General features: G+C 38.2%; 1 protein-coding gene across 2 annotated transcripts; it reads left to right on the top strand.

Moving 5' to 3' along the window:
* The first annotated feature begins 2,248 nt into the window (after positions 1-2,248).
* Positions 2,249-22,352, top strand: PSEN1 (presenilin 1). 2 transcript variants are annotated; one of them, XM_009079263.1, is made up of 11 exons: positions 2,249-2,393; positions 4,182-4,220; positions 7,029-7,285; positions 8,588-8,729; positions 11,551-11,618; positions 14,065-14,285; positions 16,118-16,216; positions 17,519-17,605; positions 18,455-18,628; positions 21,268-21,386; positions 21,693-22,352. In XM_009079263.1, the coding sequence occupies exons 1-11, from the start codon at positions 2,310-2,312 to the stop codon at positions 21,846-21,848; spliced, it is 1,446 nt and encodes a 481-aa protein (XP_009077511.1). In that variant the 5' UTR covers positions 2,249-2,309; the 3' UTR covers positions 21,849-22,352. The 2 variants fall into 2 exon arrangements, with proteins under 2 accessions (XP_009077511.1, XP_009077518.1); XM_009079270.1 differs by lacking the exon at positions 4,182-4,220.
* The last annotated feature ends 1,009 nt before the right edge of the window (positions 22,353-23,361 follow it).

Genomic DNA, 23,361 nt, shown 5'->3' with positions numbered 1-23,361 from the left:
GGCTGCCCGGGGAAGCGGTGGGTGCTGCTCGCGCTGCCTCGGGACCCGCCGCGCGGATTAACGCGCTGGTGCCCGAGTGATGCTTTCCTTTCCCTTGCGAGTAACGAGGAGCAGGCGCTTACTTGCGTGTTACCTCTGCTGCTTAGGCTAAGTGTGAGTGCATGGAAACCACAGTTGTAACTCCTGTTGTTAAGACCTAGGAAGGCCAAAGGAAGAGCTAGGCTGTGTTAATATCAACAGCTTCGTTAGGAGAAAATGTTTTGGTGAGTCCCTTGTCAGGTTAAAAAAGTAAAATTTCAATTTTATGCCTGCCCACGTTTCATTTGTAGATTTCATTTGCTCATAGTTACACGATAACGTTCATTTATTTAGAAATATAAAATTAAGTTGTTAGGGAAGGTGTCCCGAATCCGTTTTCTAAGGTCATGAGTTTTCAAAAGGAATTGTTTTAACAGACCACAAGTTTTGAGGTCTGTGAGATGCTGTCATTCAAGCTTTGGTGCAACTCTTCCATCAGTTAATCTTCCCTGTCTTCCAGTTCCCTCTGCTTCTCAGTAGCTGGGGTTTTTGTTTGGTGAGGTTGTAGTGGTTTTCTTTCCAGGTCTTTAAGTAGAATTTAGTGATAGACATTTTGTTTTATTTTTCTCTCTTGTAATTTAATTAGAACTTTGACATGCTGCTATGTGAAAAATCTCATTCTGATGCTCCACATCTGAATAAAAGTGTTCAGCATTTTTCTGTTGTGATTGCCCTGTCACTGAGATTTTCTTCCAATAGCAGCTTTAAACCAGCATTGTTTATATTATGTGGCCTAGCCAAAGAATTAGAGCAAAAGTTTAAAAGTAAAAGCAATGTAATTCTTATCTATTTTTATCTGATCTTATATTTAATTATGTTTTAAATTTGATGTATTTTCTCTTTAATGATGAATGTGGAAGAGAACTATTTTGATGCATACTACATCATCTCTCTTTTCCCAAACAGTTTGCATACTCCCACTAGACTTGTTAAATTGGTGTTGCTTCCTAATGGCTCTTTAGTGAAAGCTACACTAACTTAGCTGCTGAAGTAAGGACTGTGCCCTAGTCTTAGATATATATTTATTTGTAAATAGAGAAACAGCTTCTGCATTTTCACATGTATCAAAATAGGCTTAACTCTCTCTCTATGTAAGACACTGTCTTGCAGCACTTGTGCCTTGCTACTGCCAAAAGGGAGAGGCCTTGCTTTGTGATGTCCTCTGTTGTGAGAGTTTTTCAAGATCACTCCATGCATTAGCTGGGTGTAATAAAACTGCAGAAAAATATTCTTGTTTCCTTTTCCTGGGTTTGTTTTCTTCCATTGTAGTGAGTAAAATCACTGTAAAGAGGACTGATGAGTGCTGGAGTTGGCACAAGGTAGGAGGATGAGCTGCTTGGGATGAACTGGGACTCCACCCTTGATGTGTATTCATTATCTATTATTTGTGTAACCAAGCCTGTGATTTATCTCAGCCTACTCATTGTTTCTTAAAGTTGTGGTGGGTTTTTTTGAAACTTAGGTCAAACTTCCTCTTCCCCTGTATTGGGTCCCCTATATCCTCCTTCATTATGGAGCACATGGTTTATTAATGTTTGCATACGAAAATGTTAACATCTGACTTTTGCATGGAAGAAGGTATGAAGCTGTTGTGTACATGTGGTGTGTTTGTGTACATTTAGCTGGTACATAAAACCTGTGGGAAACTGAATGCACTGAATAAATTCTTCAGGCTCAGCTGAAATCCTATCTTGTGCAGCACTAGGTCACTCTTAGGGCCTTACAGTAATAAGGATATATCTACATGTTAAATGGTCAAGTGCAACTCAGCCATCCTTGCTTGCAAATGACCCTTAAGCTTATCAGCAATCCCAATCTGAACAACTTGAAGCAGTTGTACTCTGCTGAGATTAAAACATAGAAGTTGTGCTCTGAGCAAGTGTGCAGCGCTCATTTGTTGCACAAAGGCACAGAACTGCTTTGAGTGGTTAGTTGTTGCTGGCTGAGTTCTGTGGGTGATGAACTCATTTGATAACTCTTAGAAGCTCTTATTTTTGTGCTGGAAAATCCCTATTATAACCTCTTAGTAGATGTGATACAGTTTGGTATCGTGGTTAGATGGAAGATGGTTGTCTTTGGTCTGTGTTGGCTCTAAAAATCGAGATGGAGAGGGGAGGGAGAACCTGGTCATGTTAAGAACAAATGTTTTTTACACGTCTTTTTTCTTTCAGCATCTCAAGAGGAAAGATCCATTTTGTGTAGCAATAAGTGATTTCCAGAGGTCTGCCCCAATGACAGAACTGTCTGCGCATTTACCCCAGTTTCAGCATGGGCAGCTGACAGAAAACTTCCCTGATACCCACCTCAGCAACACCGTATGTAACAAACAATTCTGTTACCTGCTAGCAGTAAATCAGGATGCGTAATTTGTTGGGAATAATTTTACCTATGTGAAGCGTTGTGGTGATAAAGAGTGCTGAAAGAAGTATACTGCAAAATATCTGGTGTTCTAAACTCATTTTTATGTACAGTAAGACTTCCCCCAGTTTAAAGTGGTGTTGGAGCAACCAAGCCCTCAAGAAAAATAAGAGAATGGGGTGGGACACTCTGGTGTCAAACATTAACCTTCACAGGATGTAGTGAGCTCTCTTGGTCTAGCCTGGCTGTGGTCTGCTTTGTTCACAGGTATCTCAGTCATGTTGTTAATTTTAGTCTAGGCAGAGCTTGAGTGTGGGTTTTGTTGTTGCTATTGCTGAAGGACTGTTCCTATGCAGGAAGAACAACTCTGTCTTGTCTTGTAAATAATTGTCAAAGTGCTCTCAGATGGGGGAGGGGGAACTCAAAACCATGAAGTTTCATATGATATCTTTGAAAGACCTAAGCACATACTTGTTGCTAAAACTATACTCGTTGTACTGTATGTGTTTTGGTAAAACCAGGCTTAGATGATCTACATGGGCGTGGTGCTCAGGCTCTTGGATTTGTCATGCTCTGTTCTTTGTTCCTGCTATAACCCTTGAATATCAGGTTTCCTTGTGACACAGAAATGTTCTCATGAGGCTGGGCCACTTGCAGCCATGTTTATGGCAGTAAGTCAAGAGAATGCTTTGATCCCTTCTCTCACTCTTCTATACAATTCAGCACTTTAAGTAGAATTTTGAAAAATCCTTGTCTTAATCTCAGATCAGCATCCTGCTATATCAGTAGAAATATAAAACATTTGAAAAATTATTTTTAAATTAAGAAGTCAATTTGACTTAAGAGCTTACTGTTTATAGAAACTGCTAATATAAACAGAAAAGTGGGAGCTTTCCTGCTGCATCCTCTCTGCTTTTACTTAAGAGAGAATGATAAAAGGTTCTTTTCCTCTTGGACAAGTGAGAGACTAATTTTTATTGAACACTTCTGCCAGATTGAAGAGGCAGAGCTCAGTGATAAGCTGTGTGCTCACTATCCTTACAGATAACTTGGTGATGCTCCTTACCAGCAATGGGGTGCAGATGGTTCTGTTTTCTTCTTACTAACAGACTGTACTGATGAGTAACTGCTACTTGTGCTTTTTCTTTCCATGTTTAAGTAACTCTGTAGTTTTGATACTTACTGTAATGATTTTTCTCTCCTATACACATCTGCTTTGTGTTTGTACATACATACAAAAATCCTTTCCTGCTTAAGTATATGTAGCTTCTGTGGCTAACAGTCAGCATGTGAAATCACTAAGTGTTATAATTTGCAATCTCTTCTAGTCACACCCCAAGAGTTCAGCCCAGTCTTCAATATCTGTCACTGTATGATGACCTCTAAACATCAGTGGTATATGTGGGAACTGATGAAGTTCTATGCCCATTGTCAGGCAAGGTGGTCTGCTCCTGATGCATAAATCTGGATTTAATAACTTAAAACTTCTTATCAAATATGCTAGGTTTTTATCTCTTGGTTCAGGGGCATTGCTCTGGGTTTGCTATTAACTATTTTCCCGATAGGAAAAGAAAAACCACTATCATTTGCTTTTGCTATTGTTTATTCACCTGAAAGCGCGTAGTTAGTAACTTACATTTGCTTACGGTGTTACAACAGGTGTTACTGACTTTTTAGCTTCAGAATTTTCACTTTTAACTATGTCTGAGGACAGTGAAGAATCTGTTCCTTTGCTTCCACTTCAGCAAGAGTCCATGGCCTCTGCTCTGTTTAATACTCATCAGGTAGGAAATGAGTGCACTTTGTTCTTTTAAGCAGTGGGGCACGCGCATGTCACGTTTAGCTACACTTTAGTAGCCTGAAAGGACTTTTTTTCTAGCTTTAACCACAAATGAGAGAATAACTTGTATAACTCTTGATGCTGATCTGGTTTTCATGCAATGTGTTTTAGAATTTAAAGGCATTTTGTGATTGCGTTTTTGTTCCTAACTAGTGAAGGGAGTACAATGGCACATATTGGTCTAATTTCTTCAGTTTTTCTTTGTGTTTGATTTTGCAGGTTCTGTGTAGTGGTGTGCTAGTTAATGAGGCTTTTCCTTTGGCTGCTTTTGTGTTTGCTTTGCAGAGCTGTAGATTTTTATTTTACTTACTCTATGTTCCAAAGCTAGGGGTAAGTGCTCCCTCATGCAAGACTGCTTTTACTTCAGAGAAAGAGCAATGCATTCTGCAAGTGTGTAGGAACCTAAATACTAGGTCTGCTTTACTTGTGCAGTGTTCGAAGGCTCTGTTCATCTCCAATGTAGTGTTACTTATGATCATCTTAGGCATTTTATTTAGACAGTTAAGTTTATTGTCTTGTTGTAGACTGAGAGAAATGGAGTGTTTTACTATCAAAGTGAAAATGTTACATTCCAGCTGTAATCTGTACAGAAAGAGGTTCAGTTGCAGCCAGCATTTCAGAATAATTAAATATGATCTTTTTATTTGCATTCTCCCATCTTCCCATTTCTATCTGACTTTCAGTAATTGTATGTGAGGACTTTACGTAAAATGCCAAGTGATCTTTGATGTAGTAAGTAACAATATTGAACCCAAGATCTTTTTCAGGATGTATTTTAAGTTTGTGATACTAAATTCAAATTAAGGTTAAAACCTTAGCTCTAAAAATTTGGTTGCCTCCTAGTTTTAATTGTTTAGTTTAGGCAATTTTAGTTTGCTTTTTTCTCCTCTTATATTCTCTTTCCTTTGTGAAAATTAAACAATTGTTCTTAGACAGGTGTTGAAACTCTGCTGAGCTTGATCCTGAGGATGCCACAAAAAGGAGTAAATAGGCCAAGTGTTTGGTGTGTACTGTTGCTTCGTACTGTTTTGTAATAGCAAATTTTTCAGGAGTTGAGGAAGTTGTAAAGCTTCAACCAGGGTTTTAGCAGTGTCAGTATTTACAGTCCAAAGTCCAGTGACTTGTCCTCCTTAATCACTTAAGTGCTTAAAAACCCCACTATGAGTTCCTGAGTGTATACTTAACATCTTATCTTTTCTGAGGGTGGGACTGGGAAAAATCTCTATAAAGATTCTCCAAAACTGCTGCTGATTTATTGAAAAACTGTAATGAATTAATGAGCTACAAGTCAGCAGCTCTGTTTGGAAATGCTACTGAGAGCAGATAATTGGACTTTAACATTGCATGTTTAAGGAAAAAAAATACCTGAGTAGGAATACTTAAGGATAAATTCATTCAGTTATTTTCCATGCCCTATCTTATGTCTAGATCAATTTTACTGAAACTCAGTAGTATTTTAAAGGTATTACAAAGGGTATCTTCCTTCAGTTTATTGTACATTTTAATCTAACGCTGCTTGAGTGCACTTACTCAAGCAGAACTGTTTTAAATGAAGTAACTCTGAAGAAATGAGATTCATTTTGTAAGGAATCAAAAATCTTTGTGTTTTATCTCTTACATTAAACCTCTTGAGTTTGAACAGCACAGCATTGTCTTTAGGCATGGTAATACACTAAAAAGCCAAGTCGTCTGTATAAACTGTTTCACTGTAGTGCTTGTTCAGAGTGTGTGGTGAACGTAAAATGGTTTTGTTTCTTTGGAGTCCAGAGCAGGTGAACTCACTCTCCTGTTGTGTTCTCTGTATGTGCACACAACATATAACATATGAATGCCCCCTGCTCGTGGGGCCTCTTGAAGAGGGTGCAATAGATTTGTGACACCAGGAGGAGTGCAGGCCTGATCATTTACTTGTAGGTTCCTAGTTTGTGCTTTTGCTTCCATTGAAAGTTTGCCATTGTCTTTGTGTTTGAATTATACCCTTGATGTTTCATGTTTAGGAGAGGTAGGAGGCTCTTTCATATTTGTTGACAAGAGTGGTGGAATTTCTTCAATGTCAGTGAAAGGATGTGGCAGTAGTATCCTTGGGAAAGGAGAGAAACAGTCTGTGCTCTTAGCTCATCACACTAAAACTTTGGGATCAAATTTCAGTGTAAAGACTGAGAATTACCCGGTTTTGATTACCGTTTCTGTGTCATTCTTGCTAAAAATATGGGAGCACAATACCTCATGAAACTTCATTTCAGTATGTATTCTACTTAGTGTATGGTAGTGGGAGTAACATAGTAAAGAAAATAGACATTTTCTTGCAATTTTCATGGAGAGGCGATCATAAATGCCTGTTTGGCATTATTCTTAGGAACAGAGAGAGTTAATTCTTGTCAAGCTGTGAGCATTCTACTGTCATGCAACCTTCTATTAACTGTAGTTGGAACCAAGGGGAAAAGCTGTCTGTCCTTATTCAGCTTTTGATATTCTGTTTAAAGGAAAGGTGACATAGGCTGTTAGATGCAACCAGCCTACTCTTAATTGTTGGTGTTTTTAATGTAAATGTTTCAGGCATAACCCTGTGCTCCCATTCTGTTGATAACTATGTGATGCAAGTAATTATGGTTGGTTTAAGTCCTTGCTGGAGCAAGTGTTCTTGACAGTAAATATTACTTTACATCTTTCCTCCTCAAGGTCATCTTTATCTTAGTGTACAAGAATATGATTGTGGAGAGTTGCTGAGGTAACTGGGTTTTGTGTATTGCAGAATGACAACAGTGAAAGACGTCGCCATGATAATACTGAACGCAGAAGAAATGATAATCCTGAGTCTGAGACAAATGGGCAGCCACAAAACAACATTCAGCAAGTGGTGGAGCAAGATGAAGAAGAAGATGAAGAGCTGACACTGAAATATGGGGCAAAACATGTGATTATGTTGTTTGTACCTGTCACGCTTTGCATGGTGGTCGTTGTTGCAACTATCAAGTCTGTCAGCTTTTATACACGCAAGGATGGACAGCTGTATGTATTATTTTTTCCCCCATCTTTTCAATGGACTCACTTACACAATTGTCTTTAATCTCCATTTCTTCTGTAGTGTAATTCAAGCAGTGAACTCCCTCTTGCTTCCCTTTTCCCCTTCTCCAGCCCAAAGATAGTTTTGTTTTATTCCTTCCAGAAACCAGACTCTTATTTGTGGTACTATTGACATCTGTTGTCTGTCTGGTGACCAGTGGGAATAATATCTTGGTTGTTACTCCTTGATACAAATTCTAGTCCTCATTTTAATACTTCATCGTGCCCTGTAGTATTTATAAAATAAACTCAATCTTGAGCCAAAGCCATTTCAGTTGTACTCTGCTAGAATACAAAAGTTGTGGAAAAGGAACAAAACTACTCATTTAAATGAGGTTGCATGTATGCCAAGTTCTGGTTTGCCCATGCTGTTTGATAAGGAAATTCAAATGCAAGGGGAGTATAGCTTTATGAAGTTCACTTCTGTTGCAGTTACAGAAACTTTCCTGACAGATCTTTATGTATATTTTTGGGGGATTTTTGGTAAAACATGAATCTTGCCAAGAAAAAAAGCAATTTCAGTGAAAGCTGATTTGAGAGAAGGGAGACAAAGGAAGAACACTGAGCCTGTCAGAACCTGTAGCAAATCAGTGTAAATGCTCCACTATCAAAAGGTTTAGACAAAATGATTCTAAGTGTGTTTGGCTTTGAAATGTTTGTGTAATAGAGGCATGTCGTAAAATGTTTCAATAAAACACAAAGTTCTTTTTCACTTTAAAAGTGGTTAATCAAATTTTTTGAGATTTGATCTATGACAAGTGTTTTCTGCCTGCCTCCCCTTCCCTCCCCACACTGACGTAGTTGCCCCAGGAGTTTGTATTTCATTAAGAAAGAGCGAGTTGAGCCCTTTTTGTTTTGTTGAAATCCGTGGGGAGCTCTCCACGGTGACTCCTCTGCGGTGACTCCCCTGTAGGGGTGATGGCATGGGAGAATGGGAATGACACGTGGCGTGGGAGTAGCTCCGTCCTGCAGTGTGGAGTTCTGGGCTTTGTTTGCTTTACAGAGCAGAAAACAGTAGTAATCTAAGATTATAGGAAAGGCAAGTCTTCTAAAGGCTTTGGGTTTTTTTAAATTAGAATTTGCCTAATACGGTACTCTGCCACCTTTAAATTTCGCCTCCATAGAAGATATCTGTTGCTTTTACAGCTCTGAATTGAAAGATTACTGCGATATTGTTTGATGTTGGCCTCAACTATCAGAAACCTCTGTGCATTCAGTGTCATTTCAGTTGACTCTTTATTGTTGTAGCATCTACACTCCTTTCACAGAAGAGACAGAGACAGTAGGACAGAGAGCCCTGAATTCAATTCTCAATGCGGCTATCATGATCAGCGTCATCATTGTCATGACCATACTCCTGGTTGTGCTTTACAAATACAGATGCTACAAGGTAAGTAGTTGTGCTAGTTTTAGTTATTAGTACAAATTACTGAGAATGGAAGAAAACTAAGGGTTGTCAAGGATGAGTGAGCAAAAGTAGCAGAAGTGGTGATTCAATTCACTATTGCAATTTGTGGCTTCTGTTCCTTTGACAGAAAGCAGGGCAAAGGCCCAGTGCTAACACTGCCATCTGTTTTATCTGTTAGAATTAGGGTGACATTGCTTTTGATTCTTCTGAAATGCCCATGCACTGAAATCTTCCTGTGGTCAAGAAATACCGAGGACAGACTTGGTCCTACAATTCAAAATCTCTTCAGGGGCTGTTTGAGGGCTTCCTTCTTCCCACCCTGCTCTCAGTATGGATGCCTTGCAGCAGTGTGATGTGTGCATGGCTGTACACACCTGGTGGTATTCTTACAGCAAACACAGAGACTCTTTTGTGCAAATTATATGTAATTTAGGCAAGTCCAGACTTAGCATAACTAAATTGTCCTTGAAAATTCATGGTTTGTTTTGGCCTTAGTGACCCATTGGACAAGGCTTGGCCTAATAAAACTTCCCAGTGTGCAGCCAGAACCTTGAATCTGTTTCATTGAGGTAAAGCAGGCAGTGGGGTTCAAAGCTTTGCTCCACTTCATTTTGTTTCCAAGAGAGAAAAATGGTTTTGGTCTTCGTGTCTGTGGGTGAAATCACTTTACAAAGTATCTGTGGAGTGTCTGGGGAAATTATTTTTGCCTGGATCTGCATACATCTCGCAATAGTAATTTTTGAAGTTTGGACCTTCTCTTTTATCACAGTGTGGTGTTAAATCTGAACTGACAAAGTTTTCTTGTTAAGCTGCCAATTCTCTCCATTCTAATGAAGTCAACTGATGTTCTTTAGCTAGGTTCCTTAGTAGCCAGTTGGTTCTCCTCAGTTGCTGAAGGCATCAGCTAGTTTTTACTAAGTTTTTCACATTTCTGGCTTCCCTCTTGACCTTTCAAAACACAGCATATTATCCTTACAAAAATAATTGCTCTACTAAAAAATCAGAATGATTAGACAGCAGAAATTTTCCTGTAGTTATAGTTTATGCTAATTACAATAAATAATTAACTTATTTTTAGATTTGCTAACAGAGTATTGCTGTGCTGCTATATCAGCATGCTATAAAATGTAGCATTTGTGCATGTGCACATTGAATTCTATTTTACATGCAATTCTATATGTAGAATGTAGTCTAAAATATGGGGAATTGAATTTATAATGACAGAACATTAGGCCTCCATCCAGTAGTGACAATTTGCTTATCTTCACGAGATTATCTGAAAACTCCTTTGAAGAAAGGAAATGCTTCTTCAGCTTCACTGCTGTTAGTTTCCTATGTTTGTCCTGTACATGGTAAGTTAAGCACGACCTGATTATAGCTCCTAAATTTAACCAGAAACAGTATCTTCAAAGGGGATTGTATTTGATTTACTTTTTATTTTATTATTCTCTGCATTCTTTGCAGAGTTTTAGTTTGCCTAACCAAAGTCTAACTGCTGTAGCTCACTTTAATTCTCTGCATTCTGCAGTCCATCCTTGGTTTTTATTCAAGTTCTAGCAGGCAGTGTCAAATCTGTACCAGCAATCAATTAGTGTTGAAGTTGTTGTCAAATGAAGAATGAAAGTTCTTTAATGAGAAGGCAGCAAACCTGTCATGGTATCCTGCTAGGAAAACACTGACCAAAACTTCCAAGAAATACTTCGGAAAAATTGCTTGTATGAAAAGAGGCCAGTGATCTGAAAAATGCTATAGTAAATGAGAAACCTAAGTTGGCATTTATGTGATTTCTTTAGTCTGTGTGCATGTGGACTTTACATTTCAATTAAATCTCGCAAATACTTTAAAAACTGTAATGTAAGATGTGTTCTACTACAAATCTTTAAGAAGAAATGACATAGATAACACAATTTTTAACAGTTTCTGAATACTTTGATCTGGTATACATATATAGCTAATTTAACCAGTTAATTTTCCACTGAGCATGTCTGTTCAAAGTAGGATTTCTTACGCAGCTTTAATTTCTAGATTATTGCTTCTGACTGGTTATCGACTTGCAATGCTGGGTCAGGTTTTATACATAAGATTCTGTGCTGGAACTTTGACAAATACATGTTCATTCTCAATTCAGAGATTACTGAAGTTACAGGGCTCTTAATCTAAATTTTTAGTTTTGCACAGTAATACACCAGAGTGGTGTGCACTTTGGTCAGTGCAAAGTCTGAGTGCCTGTCCTTTGCAGGTGTAAGTCTCTGTGTGTCCCTGCAGAGTGCAGTTTAGTACCCTGAAACGGTTTTCATTAAATTGTTGGGCATGTATCTCTGCTCTCATATCAGAGTTAGGGATTATGTCTACAGATGAGAATATAGAAATTCTTATATAGTCATTCATTGTTGGCATTCCAACAGATAAGCACTGAAGGCTTTTCTGGGTTCCAGCATTTCATTCTATAACTGTACTCTGATTTGGAATCAGAGCAGAACAGAAATGAATCATGTTTTCTGTCTGCCTGTTAATGCTGGATACTTCTGCTATGTTCTGGTGCCACTGTTACCAAAATGGTCTAAAAATTTGCGACAGTAGTTTTAAATAGAGGTAAAGACCCCAAAGCACTTAAAATTTTTAAGTGTAAGTAGAAATACAATAATATGTATAGACTAAATATGAATTTAAAAACAACCAGAGAGATATATTTATTAAATCCTTTTCTTGCTTTATTCAAAAGGAAAAATAACTTTAAAAGCTTTTTTAATAGATATTAACTTTAACAAGTCTAAACATGTTTGTATTATTAACTTTTTTCCAGGTGATCCATGGCTGGCTTATCATTTCCTCTCTTTTGCTACTCTTCTTTTTCTCATTCATCTACCTGGGGTAAGTGGACTAACACATCAATATGCTATTTTTCATGAATTACTTTTTGAATGTATTTATTTTAGAATTAGGCCTTGAATCCTAAGACAAATGGTAGTGACTTAGCTATTGCCATAAAATTTTTAGTTTTATATAGATGAGTACCCATAAAGGAGAAAGATTTATGGGTTTATAGTGCATCTGATACTGTACTAAAGCTGTCCATCACATGCATCACCAGAATAAGGTCTGTTGCACAAGTAGTTTATTCTGTTGGCTTCTCTTCTGATAACTTAATTTTTCATAGCCATATGACTCAAGGGCAGTTGTTTACATCATGGCTTTGATGGTGGGCTGTAGATGCAAAGGCTGTTTGCATGGAGTGGTGGATGGGAGTCAGCTGAAAAGAATCTACTATCTCGCCAGAATATACTCAGTGCTATTCCTTTCAAATTTGGAAGCATGCCTTTGTGCAGGCATGTTCTACCAATTGATGGGGGCAACAAAAATGATCCAGATGTCAACGAAAAGAATAGGGCTATTTTACTAGTGGTGTTTTAAGATAATAGAAAAATGAATAATATATTTACATATAAGGTTAGTTAAGAAAACTCTAATGCAAACAGCACAAACAATAAAGACAATAAGCAAGGTAATGCACCTAATCATTACTACATACAGGAAAGAATAGTGATTAAGAAAGATCCATCACCAGTTGCCCTAATACTTTATCATCACGCAGACCAGCAATTGCTGGGGAGACCCTGGTTGCAGCAAGGATTTGGAGAGCCTTTCTTGGCAATTGGGAAGTCCTACACAGTGTGTCCACCCATAGGTGACATGTCCAGAGTCACTGCAAGGCGTCCAGCTTTTATAGGCCAAATTAGCAAGCAAAAAATAACTTGCAGTTTCTTATCATTTGTGCAGATAACACCTGGTGGTTCTCCCCTCCAACCAACCGAGGCCGGGGCTTGGCCAGAGCCCAGGACACGGGTGGTGGAGTTTCCTAAGATGTATTACAGACAGGGCATGACCTTGGCAATACTTCTTGGACAATTCTATAACCAGTACCCAACTTATCTATAAGATATTTTGCAGAAGGCACCATGGCCTTGGGCAGATATATAGCCTATACAAGGGTCATCTCTAAGATATCTTCCGGGCAGCATGGCCCATGACAGGTATATAGCCTAGGCAAAGGTTATCTGCATCTATGTTCTACATTAAGTGGTCTAATTAACTAACACAAAGAAGCACTGTTCACAAGGAATACAGGATTCATCTATAAGTCCACTCTGGCTTGGGCCTATTGTTCAGGCACCAGCATTTCACAAGCATCCACAAAAGTTGTCCATAATACTCGTATTGTCTAAAAGGAATAACCCAATCAGGGTTTGTAATTAAGAGTTATGCCCTGAAATTATTATACCCTGTATATTTTTGTACCACTTCATGACAAATATGCTTCTTCTTGAAGAAGCTTATTTAATTTGGTCCCTGGGGGGAGAAAATAGTGTTCCTGCAGTCACTGATTTTTGCTCAAAGTGATCTGTGATGCCTTTTTCGGTCAGTAGTTTCTCTAACCTTAACAATTACTTTTGAAATGCAAGGCAGTTCCTTCATCTGTCCCTGCTGCCTCACAGCAGTGCTGGCTTCCTTTTGCAGAGGTTCAAGTGAGTGAGGAGGGAGTTTGTAGACTGATTACAAATGATGACAGTAGGGGACATCTTGTTAACACTGTGCATCATAAAGGTCAACTGACAGCTACAGAGGACAAATTTCCTGGAGGAAAGCATTATGCAAATTCCAAGATTAGTGGCTTGATGAGTCAGTAGCAGCAGAATCTGCAGAAAGCCATCACAACCTTTTCTTCCCTAGGTCAGCTGAAATCACCTGTGACTTGATGACAACATATTTCTCTTTTTTGGTTTTATTTATTGAGGGTCTTAATTAGCTTACAGTATTTGGTGTGACAGTGACATGGTTCATCCAAAAATAAAGGTTTTTACTTCAGTGTTTGTGGTAAAGAATGAAATAGAATAACTACATCTTACATTGAATTTAGCAAAGCATTCCACAGCCAGCACGCAAGGAGAGATCTGTTTGCAGGCCTTTAGAGATGCATTATAATGTCACAAGTTCTGATTATTCTGATTTTTAAAAATTATGATCACAATCAAAACGACTGATTTTGCAGTATTTCTGCTTTGATTGCAAAGGAAATAGAACATTAAGGAAAATTTTCAAAGAAGTGGAAGTTGATGTGAAGCAAACACTTGGCACAATTATCCCCGTTGTGAAGAATAGTTAAGTACTAATTGGAGAAAGAATTTTGCATTTGTGCCACTACATTGAATATGAAATATTTTTTACAAATATTGTGAAGTTTGCATGATTTGCATCTGTCACTTGTTTCCATTGTTTTAAGTAAATGCAGTCCATATTATTTCCCTTTTTCTTTTTTTAGTGAGGTTTTCAAGACTTATAACGTTGCCATGGACTACATTACAGTGGCACTCATGATCTGGAACTTTGGTGTTGTGGGAATGATTTGTATTCACTGGAAGGGTCCCCTTCGGCTTCAGCAGGCATATCTCATTATGATAAGTGCTCTCATGGCCTTGGTGTTCATTAAGTACCTTCCTGAATGGACTGCATGGCTTATCCTGGCTGTCATTTCAGTGTATGGTAAGTTTTGGGGCAAGGCATAGTAACAGGTACCATGGTGGGAATTTCTTTTCCACTTGTCTGACTAGACCTTAAAAGAAGAAAAAATGTGTGTGTATTGTCCAAAGTAATGGATAAGGTGATTACAAACTTCAGAAATGAGATCATGATCTAAACTGAGATCAGTTTGCTGCAGTTGAGTGCTTTGTGTAATGGTGTGATGCCATCCTCTTTCATGTTTCCTGGACTCGAGATTCTTTGGGGACGAGAATTGAAGTAATTCAGGAGAGGAGGAGGTGAAAGACCGGTGTTGTTATTTTGACCTCTTTTATAAAGGTGGAGAACTTTTGGCTTTTCATTTTCCCCAAGAATCCTTGGAAACTACTCTATGTTCAGAATTTAGGAGCTTGGTGTTCGGGTACAGTCCCATACAAATACAGATCTCCCCAACCTCCGAATTGTCTGAATTGCTCAAATTTGTGGACATAGAAACAACAAGCTGATCCATGCCTGGTTACGAGAAGGAAGCAAGGAAGGATTAATGGCGCTTTGCATTGCTCGAAGTCATTTTACATTTAGAAGGATATAGTTGTGAGATCTGTTTCCCTGGGTTTTTTCTTTCTATTTTTTTAAATAAAAGAAAATTTGCTTGAGTTATTGCATACTATGCTTTTTCAGAATGATAGCTGAGAGAAACCTGGATGTAGTTTTCTCATAAAGCTTTAGGGGGCATTGGACACTTTTGGTAAGAAGATCACTGTATCCCAAATATTGTTTTAATTCCCAGGCAAGACTAAAATTCAGTTACTTAGACATAATTAAAACGTTACAGCTGCATGAAGATGTGCTCATAATTTTATTTCTTTCGGAAGCGTGGAAGTGTGATGAATGTATACTCTCAAAGTGGCTGATTATGGTAAAGACTGAGAATCGGTCCAGTTTGAAGTGCAGAGGTTAATAAGATTTGATTAACTCTGGTAGGTCAGTGTTCTCCTTAAGTGTTCTCTTTCTTCAGAGGGAGGAAAGTTGTCATATGTGCTTGTGCTCATGGACCATAAGGCACATTAAGAAAACCTTCCCATCCCCACTTGCACCCTTCATATGACTGGAACAAATCTGAGTATTCCAGGTATTCAGCCTTTATTCAGTGACAGCAAAACGAAATTACTGTTGAGGTCAATTTGTTTAGAGAAAAGGGGATGTAAATTTCAAAGCCTGTGACTCCACACTAAGCATTTTTCACTTGCTAGGACCAGCAGTGTTGCTAGGGCAGGTAGCTCAGGTGTAGAAGACCTGCTCTGTGCAACACTCAACTCCTGACAAGTAAGTTGTTCCTTTCAGTGTCAGTATTAGTTTCAAATTAATTTAAAGACATATGGTGAGTGGACAGCTGCAAAAAGGAGTAGCAGTGTTAGAACTCTGTCCAAATATGCCTACATGTAAACCTCACCTGTTATCTTAAAATCTGTTTTAGCATTAAACTTAGGTTATAAAAACTTGGGTAATAGAAGGCAAACTTGGGTATTTCCAAGATGTTAATTGAATAGTACCTTTTTTGAATTACTTGCAGGTCAACAGGTAGACACAGATACGTTTGCAGTTGCATAATATCTTAAGTGAGGAATATTGTATCTTAAAATTTGTATACATGTCACAGTAATATGTAAAATAGGTTGTATAACTGAGAATATTAAAAAGTATTCCTGTTGGATACTGAGTTGGCCAGTGGCTGTCCTGGAAGTCTGTGTTCAAGGTGCTTTTTCTCTTATTACAAGCCTCTGCAAGTGTTGCAGAAAAAAACTTCTTTTAAGTATTTCTGCAGTGATGTAAGATCTGTTTACTCTTCCTTTCAGATTTGGTTGCTGTCCTGTGTCCTAAAGGTCCTCTTCGTATGCTAGTTGAAACAGCTCAAGAGAGAAATGAAACTCTGTTTCCAGCACTTATTTACTCCTGTAAGTACATTTTGTTTTCTTTTTTTAAACTTGCAATCACCCACTCAGCTGAAGTGATTTTCTCATTTTTCTGTGTTTTAATACAATGCTTTTCAGCTGGAATTCTTGGTCTATTCATTTGGGCCACAGTTTTCCCTTCACTGTTGACTCAAAAATGTTGAACATCATCTTGGCTAAGATGTTTCAAGATTAAAACTAGCATGTTTTGTTGCAAACAGGAAGAATGGTAACAGACCTTGTTTTAGACAAAGAAGGATGTCATTAGGCTGTGAATTAAGCCTATTCAAAGGGAGTACTTGTTCTCAGAAAATATTTATCAGCTTTCAGTGTTTAAATAACCTGTCTTACTAAAAAGAATGTGAAAAATTGCTAAGAACAGATGACTTTATGGGACTGTTTTCTCCAGGGCTTGTCTTTTTTGATCTGTTGTTTCTCCCTGCAGTTGTGAAAAATAACCTACTGAATTAAACTTGATCTTATGACCTGTGTATCAATTAGTGCATAAATTCCACTGTTTCTGAAGTTCCATATTGCTAATCATAATCATATGGTCAAACAGTGAAATAGGCTAATCGTAAGTGATTATGCTACTGTGCTCAAGACAGGCCTGTATTTGGAAGCAGGAATCATGCTGTAGCCTGGCTACTTCTAAGGGGCAAGCTTACAGTGGAGGAAAGGGAGGGTTTTGTTTATCTCCCACTCTTGCTATGTTTTACTGATACTGCACATAGTTGCCTGTTATCCTTTTTTGTGAGAGGAGAGGTTAATGCTGAGAAACCACAAACTTTAATTAAAATGCACCATTTAAGTGTGGCAACATTATGTTGCCTCCAGATTGGAGAATTCTTTATGATGGTGGAGGCAGAGAATAATTAACTTTGAGGCTGATATAACCTCTGAATTGACGTAACTCAGTACCAGTGTTATAAACCTTTTTACCTGCAGGTAAAAGAACTGATTATTGAAAAATAAGTAAAGAAATTGTATATTCAGATTTTCAGGGTGAGCCTCATATATAGAAGCCATTTCACTGGCAACAGCTGTTGGTATTTTTTTTCAACATCTAGTAGGAATAAAACTTTATTCACCAAATCCTGTAAAAGTGTGTTGTAGCTGGTATTGGCTGTGTTCCAGATATAACTGTGCTTTTAATGAGAGTAAAATTGCCTGTTGAAAAAGATAATTGTATCAAAAAACCCCTCCAAAAATGAAAAGAATGGATTGATGCTAACACTATCTCAGAATTGCATATGTCTGAAGATACGATTAGCTATGCTGTTGTGTTTTGGTTTATTTTCATAGCAACAATGATTTGGCTAGTGAACATGGCTGAGGAAGATCCAGAAGCCCAACGGAAAGTGTCAAAAAACTCTACTTATGATAAACGAGGTGAGTTTTTCTTTGACAAACCTTCATAATTGTCACTTTGTTAGAATACTTATTTATGGATACTTAGTTTTTTAAGTGTCCTGGTTGCTGTAGAGGAGTGGAAGCATAGAGGCCTAATTAGGAATGACAAATCTGCCAAGACTTCAAAAATTGCTTATTTATTGTGCAGTTAATGCTCTTACATTAATTTTCTCTGGGATCTGGGATGTTGGTTTTGAATTGGCTTTCAATAGACAGCTATTGACTGAGCTCAGTTGCTTGCTTCTCAGATTGGGATGATGTAGTATAATGCTAACTCATTTATGTTTGTATTAAACAGAAATGTGTCTAGCACTGTTGGCTATGCAGCTAGTGTTTAAAAATACGGGGTGTGTTCATTATTTGTGCTATTAAAATAGGTTAGAGTTTGATAATTTGACATGCTTGAAAGCATCTACGTTTATGTAACTTTCAGTAATGTTTTCGATTTTACTGGAAAATTGACCTGTCAATGTTGATTAAAGAAGCTAATGAAATACTAGATGAGAGTTTATTCCTTAAATTGTGATCTTCCAGTTACATCACTGCAGAACTTCCGCTCTGTTATGTGGAAGTACTCCTGAGCACTAGGACTGCAACCTGTATATATGCTGTGACTGCAGAGTGCATATTGACTCCTAATTGTTCAAATAAGTATTAAAATCCTAAGTGAGGATGTCTTGTGATTATGTGTGCCAGTGTTAGATGTTGCTAAATATTATGGAATACCCTTTTTTTTCCCCTCATTCTTCTGTGATCTTACATATGCAGAGATTTTCATGTTTCAGAAAGCACATTTTTGGAGGTCTTAAATGTCTTTCTTCCTTTGAGCTCCGGCAAGCCAGACTCAGAATGAAGATGCGGAAGCAGATGATGGTGGCTTCAGTCAGGAATGGCAGCAACAAAGGGACAATAGAATAGGACCCATTGAATCAACACCTGAATCACGTGCTGCGGTTCAGTCTCTACCCAGTAACTCTCAAACAAGTGAAGACCCTGAAGAGCGTGAGTATGGGGTGCTGGGTCTGAAAAACTTACCAAATCTGAAGATGGTCAGTCTTAGTCGTCCTGACTGCACAGATACAGGATGCTGTGAGCTAATAGCAAGCTGAAGAGATGCTCTTGCTCATGGTTGATACTGATGTGCCTCATAGAAATAGATGGTGTTGCTTTTAGGTAGCATTTCGTTTTGCTGCAGGATTGAGTAATATAGGCCAAATCACTCTTCAGCTTGATAGACTCAAAACTTTAATATCACAAACTGTTTTCTGATCATTATACAGTCAATGGCAGTAGCTTCTGTCTTTTTCATGCAGTGTACACCTCTTTTGGATTTTAGGCCCTGTAAAAGCAAGGGCCTCAAGATTAAACTAGCATAATCCACTCTGTAGAAAGCAATGTTTAAAACCTGATTGGAGACTGAAATGAATTCAGAATGCCATTGATAACATGGGATAAAATGTTTCTAAAAATCATGGGAGTTAAAGTAGGCCTTAGTGGCAAGCTAGCTGAAGTAGGCCTCAGTGGCAAGGTAGCTAAAGTAGGCCTTAGTGGCAAGGTAGCTAGAATAGGTCTTAATGAGAAGAGTGATTATTATCTTAGCAGGTCTATGTGTACCTGTGCAAGTACACCTGGGTACCTATCTGTACGTACCCCCCTAAATAACAGATAATTATACCACCATCATGGAAAAGGGGGTTCGAACTCATGCTCGGGTGAAATACAACAATGATGGAAGGGGGACTGAAACTCATGCTTGGGTGAAGCATAACAAGGATGAAAGAGAACTCGAATCATGCTTGGATGAAATCAATAGAACAATAGCAAAGTAATGATTAACATATGACTATACCATGGTTATGTAAGAGAAGAGTATAAAAATGTATCCATCTCAGAACCATGTCGGAGTCAGATTTGGGTCTGTACCCCGACTCCCAGAGCTCTTCAATAAAAGCACCCATATAATCATTCCGTGATTATGTGTTTTCTACGCTAACACCGTGGGCTTGCTTATTTTTCTCCAGCATCTTGCTAAGGTTCAGTCCCTTTGGAGAGTGCATAGCATCAATACTCAGACACCTGTTTTAACAGACTTGTCAATCCAGACTTGTTGGAGTTTAAACTGCTGATAGATTTGAAAAGTTCTAAATAAGTTAGGGTCTGCCTGTCTAATAAGCTAGTCTCCCCATGTGGTGCTGCCGTATTTCGCAGGTGCAACTGCTTCCTCTGATTATCAGGTGCTTCTCTGTTTAAAAATACAAAGAATTCTACTCAAAGAACAATTTTAGAATTTACTTTGTCTCAAAAAATTCCAAATTCAATGTGTTGCAAATCCTTTCTAATTTCTAAAGCTTCGAAAAATGATAACATTTTAGCAATTAGGCTATTTTAGTTACCTGGATAACTAAAACTCTTGCCTGGCCTGGCTAATAATTTTCTCCTTCCTGTATCCCTACCATGAATGGTAATGATAGGTGTGCATATGGTCCAGTCAGACCCGTCAGCCAGCATTACCTTACTAGAAGTTTGGAGTGGCTTATTAGAGATTTCGAAAGCCTTGCTCGCATGGAAGGAGTTACCTAGCAGTTGCCTTTGCTTATTGTTCTGTTATGCTGAAAGCAAGCATCTGAGTTCTGCTTCAGCAGTTAAGGGCGTTCTAGTGCTGAAGAGCTTTTCATGAATGCAGGGTTCTAGACCATGTATTGGAGGCCTGGTGAAAGAGAGTAGGGTTGCCATTTTTCCATGTTTTCCCCTTCTTTCTTTTGCTATTTTTCCCCCCTCAATGATCAACCAGGCTTATACCTGTTTTAATGCTCTTAAATTTCTCTTGGAACTCTAAAGGGAGTTTTGGGCTGGACTGTAATCATGTGACAAAGTAATCAATAGGCCAAATGAAAACAGTTGGTCCCTTGATACTGGCCTTTCTTACTTAATATCTTGGGCTAAAAGTGCAGAAAGGGAACTGGTGTTCAGGAAATCTTTGCTTTAGTGCTTGCATAAATAATTGAGTATCGTGCTTCCAGAGTTGTTGCTAAGGTGGGAATTGCTATTTAAAAGAATAAGACATTAACTCACGAATTTTCCTAAACCTCACATCTTGGACCAAATATGTTGAGGTTTTGCCTCTGTGATACACTCTGTAATGACACACAAGTGCTTCTTACCTTCGTAAGAATTCTGTAGGAAACTTGGGAAGGCGGTGGAATATCTTGCTGTGTATAGGTTTCTAACTGCAAATCATCTGCATCATCTGCAAGGGATTTATTTGTTTTTCCCCTCCCTCAGCCAGTTTAAAAGAATTGCACTTCAATATTCTGCTGAATATGGCAAGATAACCAAAAGTGGACACCCCTTCACAAACATAATTAAAAATATCTGAGTTTGTATATATTCCACTAATATGTACAGGAGACTAGAAATATAGGAAAATTCTAGTTATAGGATGAATTAATTGAGCAGTGTGTTCCTAAGCCATCTTGTTTCACAGGAGTTTATCAGTTGATTCAGGAGTGATACTAATTTTGAAAATAAAATCTTATTAGCAACTCTTGTTAATAGTTAATGTAAATCTGTATTCTCTGACCATTACTGATGTGTATGATTAGTCAACTGATACTTAATGCTGCCATGTATTCACTTTGCAGGAGGAGTAAAGCTAGGTTTAGGAGACTTCATTTTCTACAGTGTCCTTGTTGGCAAAGCCTCTGCAACAGCAAGTGGGGACTGGAATACAACTTTAGCATGTTTTGTAGCCATATTAATTGTAAGTATCATCTAATATTATAATAGGGATAGTTTGTATTGTTCATCAGAGACAAAATTGTAACTGCTACATTTTGGTTTTGATTTTGTTTATTGGGTGGCCAGACTGGAAACTGATGAGGACTTTAGCTGTGATTTTCATTGTGTGCATCTGTCACTTAAGCCTTTAGTTTAGGAAGGCATAAACTGTATCTTGTATTTCTGTGGGATTAATGTTTATGTTTTTATATATATATATTTGGTCTTTGGTTTGTCAAGAGTTCCCTAATTTCTCCCTATGTTTTTTGTGGTTTTTTCTTCTCCTCAGGGTCTGTGCCTTACACTTCTGCTTCTTGCCATCTTTAAGAAGGCCTTACCAGCTCTTCCAATCTCCATAACCTTTGGGCTAGTTTTTTACTTTGCTACAGATAACTTGGTGCAACCCTTTATGGACCAGCTAGCATTCCATCAGTTTTATATCTAGCAGACCTGATGCTGGTATGGATATTTGTAGCAAATCTGGGAGGAGGAAAAATGTTTTTCCCTCAGTTCTCAAGTGAGGCTGAAGTTTAATCCTCAAGATTCCAAGCCTGAATCATTACAACTTCCTCCGATGGTGGTTTTGGATTTTTTTTCCTGAGACAACTGCTGCACTGGGCACCACATGAGTTTTCCTGTGTGAAAGTAGCTTCTTCCTGATGGCCAGTCTAAACCAGGTGCTATTATATCAGAGGAAATCTGATATACATATCTCTGGTAAGGACCAACTGTATGAAAATGGCTAATGCTTCCACCAGCAATGTGATCTCTTACCACAGGTTGATTGTTTTCACAGCATTAAGGGTGCTCAGGACTTCCTTGGTGTTAACAGAAGAAGGTGGCAAATCACATGGAACTTGTCCCTGTAACCGCTTGAAGAAAGAGAACCCAATTTGGACTTCTTCAGCAGTGATTTTCTGACAGTGGAGTCCTGACTCTGCTTTGTGAAATGAGAAAGGACTTTGTAGCAATTTGACAAAGGGAGAAAGTACTGTCACTCTAAGAGTGCTCCACGACTTTCATAGCCTCTGTGCCTGAGTGCGTTTGGGTTAGTAAATTTAAAAGCTTTTTTTTTTTTCGCACTGGAACTAGAACATCTTCTCAGTTTTAATACTTTGTATTCTTAAGCATGGAGTGCACCTTCTGTACACCTGCTCCAGTTTATGTAGCTGCTTAGACTTGGACTGAATTATTTGGCATTAGAGGATCATAAGGTCCTTATTTGGATCTTACAGTCTAAAAGGTGAATAAACTACATTAAAAAGCAATTTCAGGACTTACTATTTGTGCTCTCGCAAAGCATTTTGCTAGAACACCATTTCAAACCCTGTGTTTGAGAATAGTCCCTAACAGCACGGACTGCATTGTTGGTGTATGTTCCTTCTATTGAAATTCTTATGAAAGAAGTAGATGTTTGCGGCAATCCCAGATGGAGTTTAGCTTGCCAGATCTAGAGACCAAAGTGCTGTTTGAAGCAGTTCTATTGCAGCACTGAAACTCTTTGTCTTCAAAAATGTGGTTTAGAGTTTTGTTGACCTGAAGACTCAGCTATCTAACACCTCAGGCTGGGCAGGGATTTTTTTTTGTTATGCAGTGTCTTTATTGCTGAGGATACTTGAGTTAGGTGGGACGTTGCTTAATGTCACTGAGGAGCAAAATTTGTGACCCTCTTCACTTTAATTAACTCTCCCATGAGGAACTGAAGATTGGAGAAACAAAAGACAATTCAATGACACTGAAAAGAAGATAGGAGATTTTGAACTTCTTACAAGAAGAATCTATTCAAACCTTAAATTTGCTAAACTCTGTTTTCTTCATTTGAAAGAACTCGTTTATGAATAATTACTTGGAAATGAGATCTGCGTGACATGAAGTTGGTTTTGCTTTTGGACTCTTACTCTGTACAAGTAAATTTTTTCTTGGGAAGCATAGGGAGTGGATGGGCATTCCATTTTATT

This window comes from Acanthisitta chloris, unplaced genomic scaffold (assembly GCF_000695815.1).
Source record: "Acanthisitta chloris isolate BGI_N310 unplaced genomic scaffold, ASM69581v1 scaffold45400, whole genome shotgun sequence".
Classification (NCBI taxonomy): Eukaryota; Metazoa; Chordata; class Aves; order Passeriformes; family Acanthisittidae; genus Acanthisitta; species Acanthisitta chloris.
The sequence above is the reverse complement of the archived record's forward strand: the minus strand, read 5'-3'. Positions and strand labels throughout refer to the sequence as shown.

Bases quoted from the DNA above. Each gene is read 5' to 3' on its own strand.
- PSEN1 (XM_009079263.1), top strand. From the start codon at position 2,310: ATGACAGAACTGTCTGCGCATTTACCCCAGTTTCAGCATGGGCAGCTG. The intron at 2,394-4,181 runs GTATGTAACAAA...CTTCCACTTCAG, and splicing joins ATACCCACCTCAGCAACACC to CAAGAGTCCATGGCCTCTGC. The intron at 8,730-11,550 runs GTAAGTAGTTGT...ACTTTTTTCCAG, and splicing joins ACAAATACAGATGCTACAAG to GTGATCCATGGCTGGCTTAT.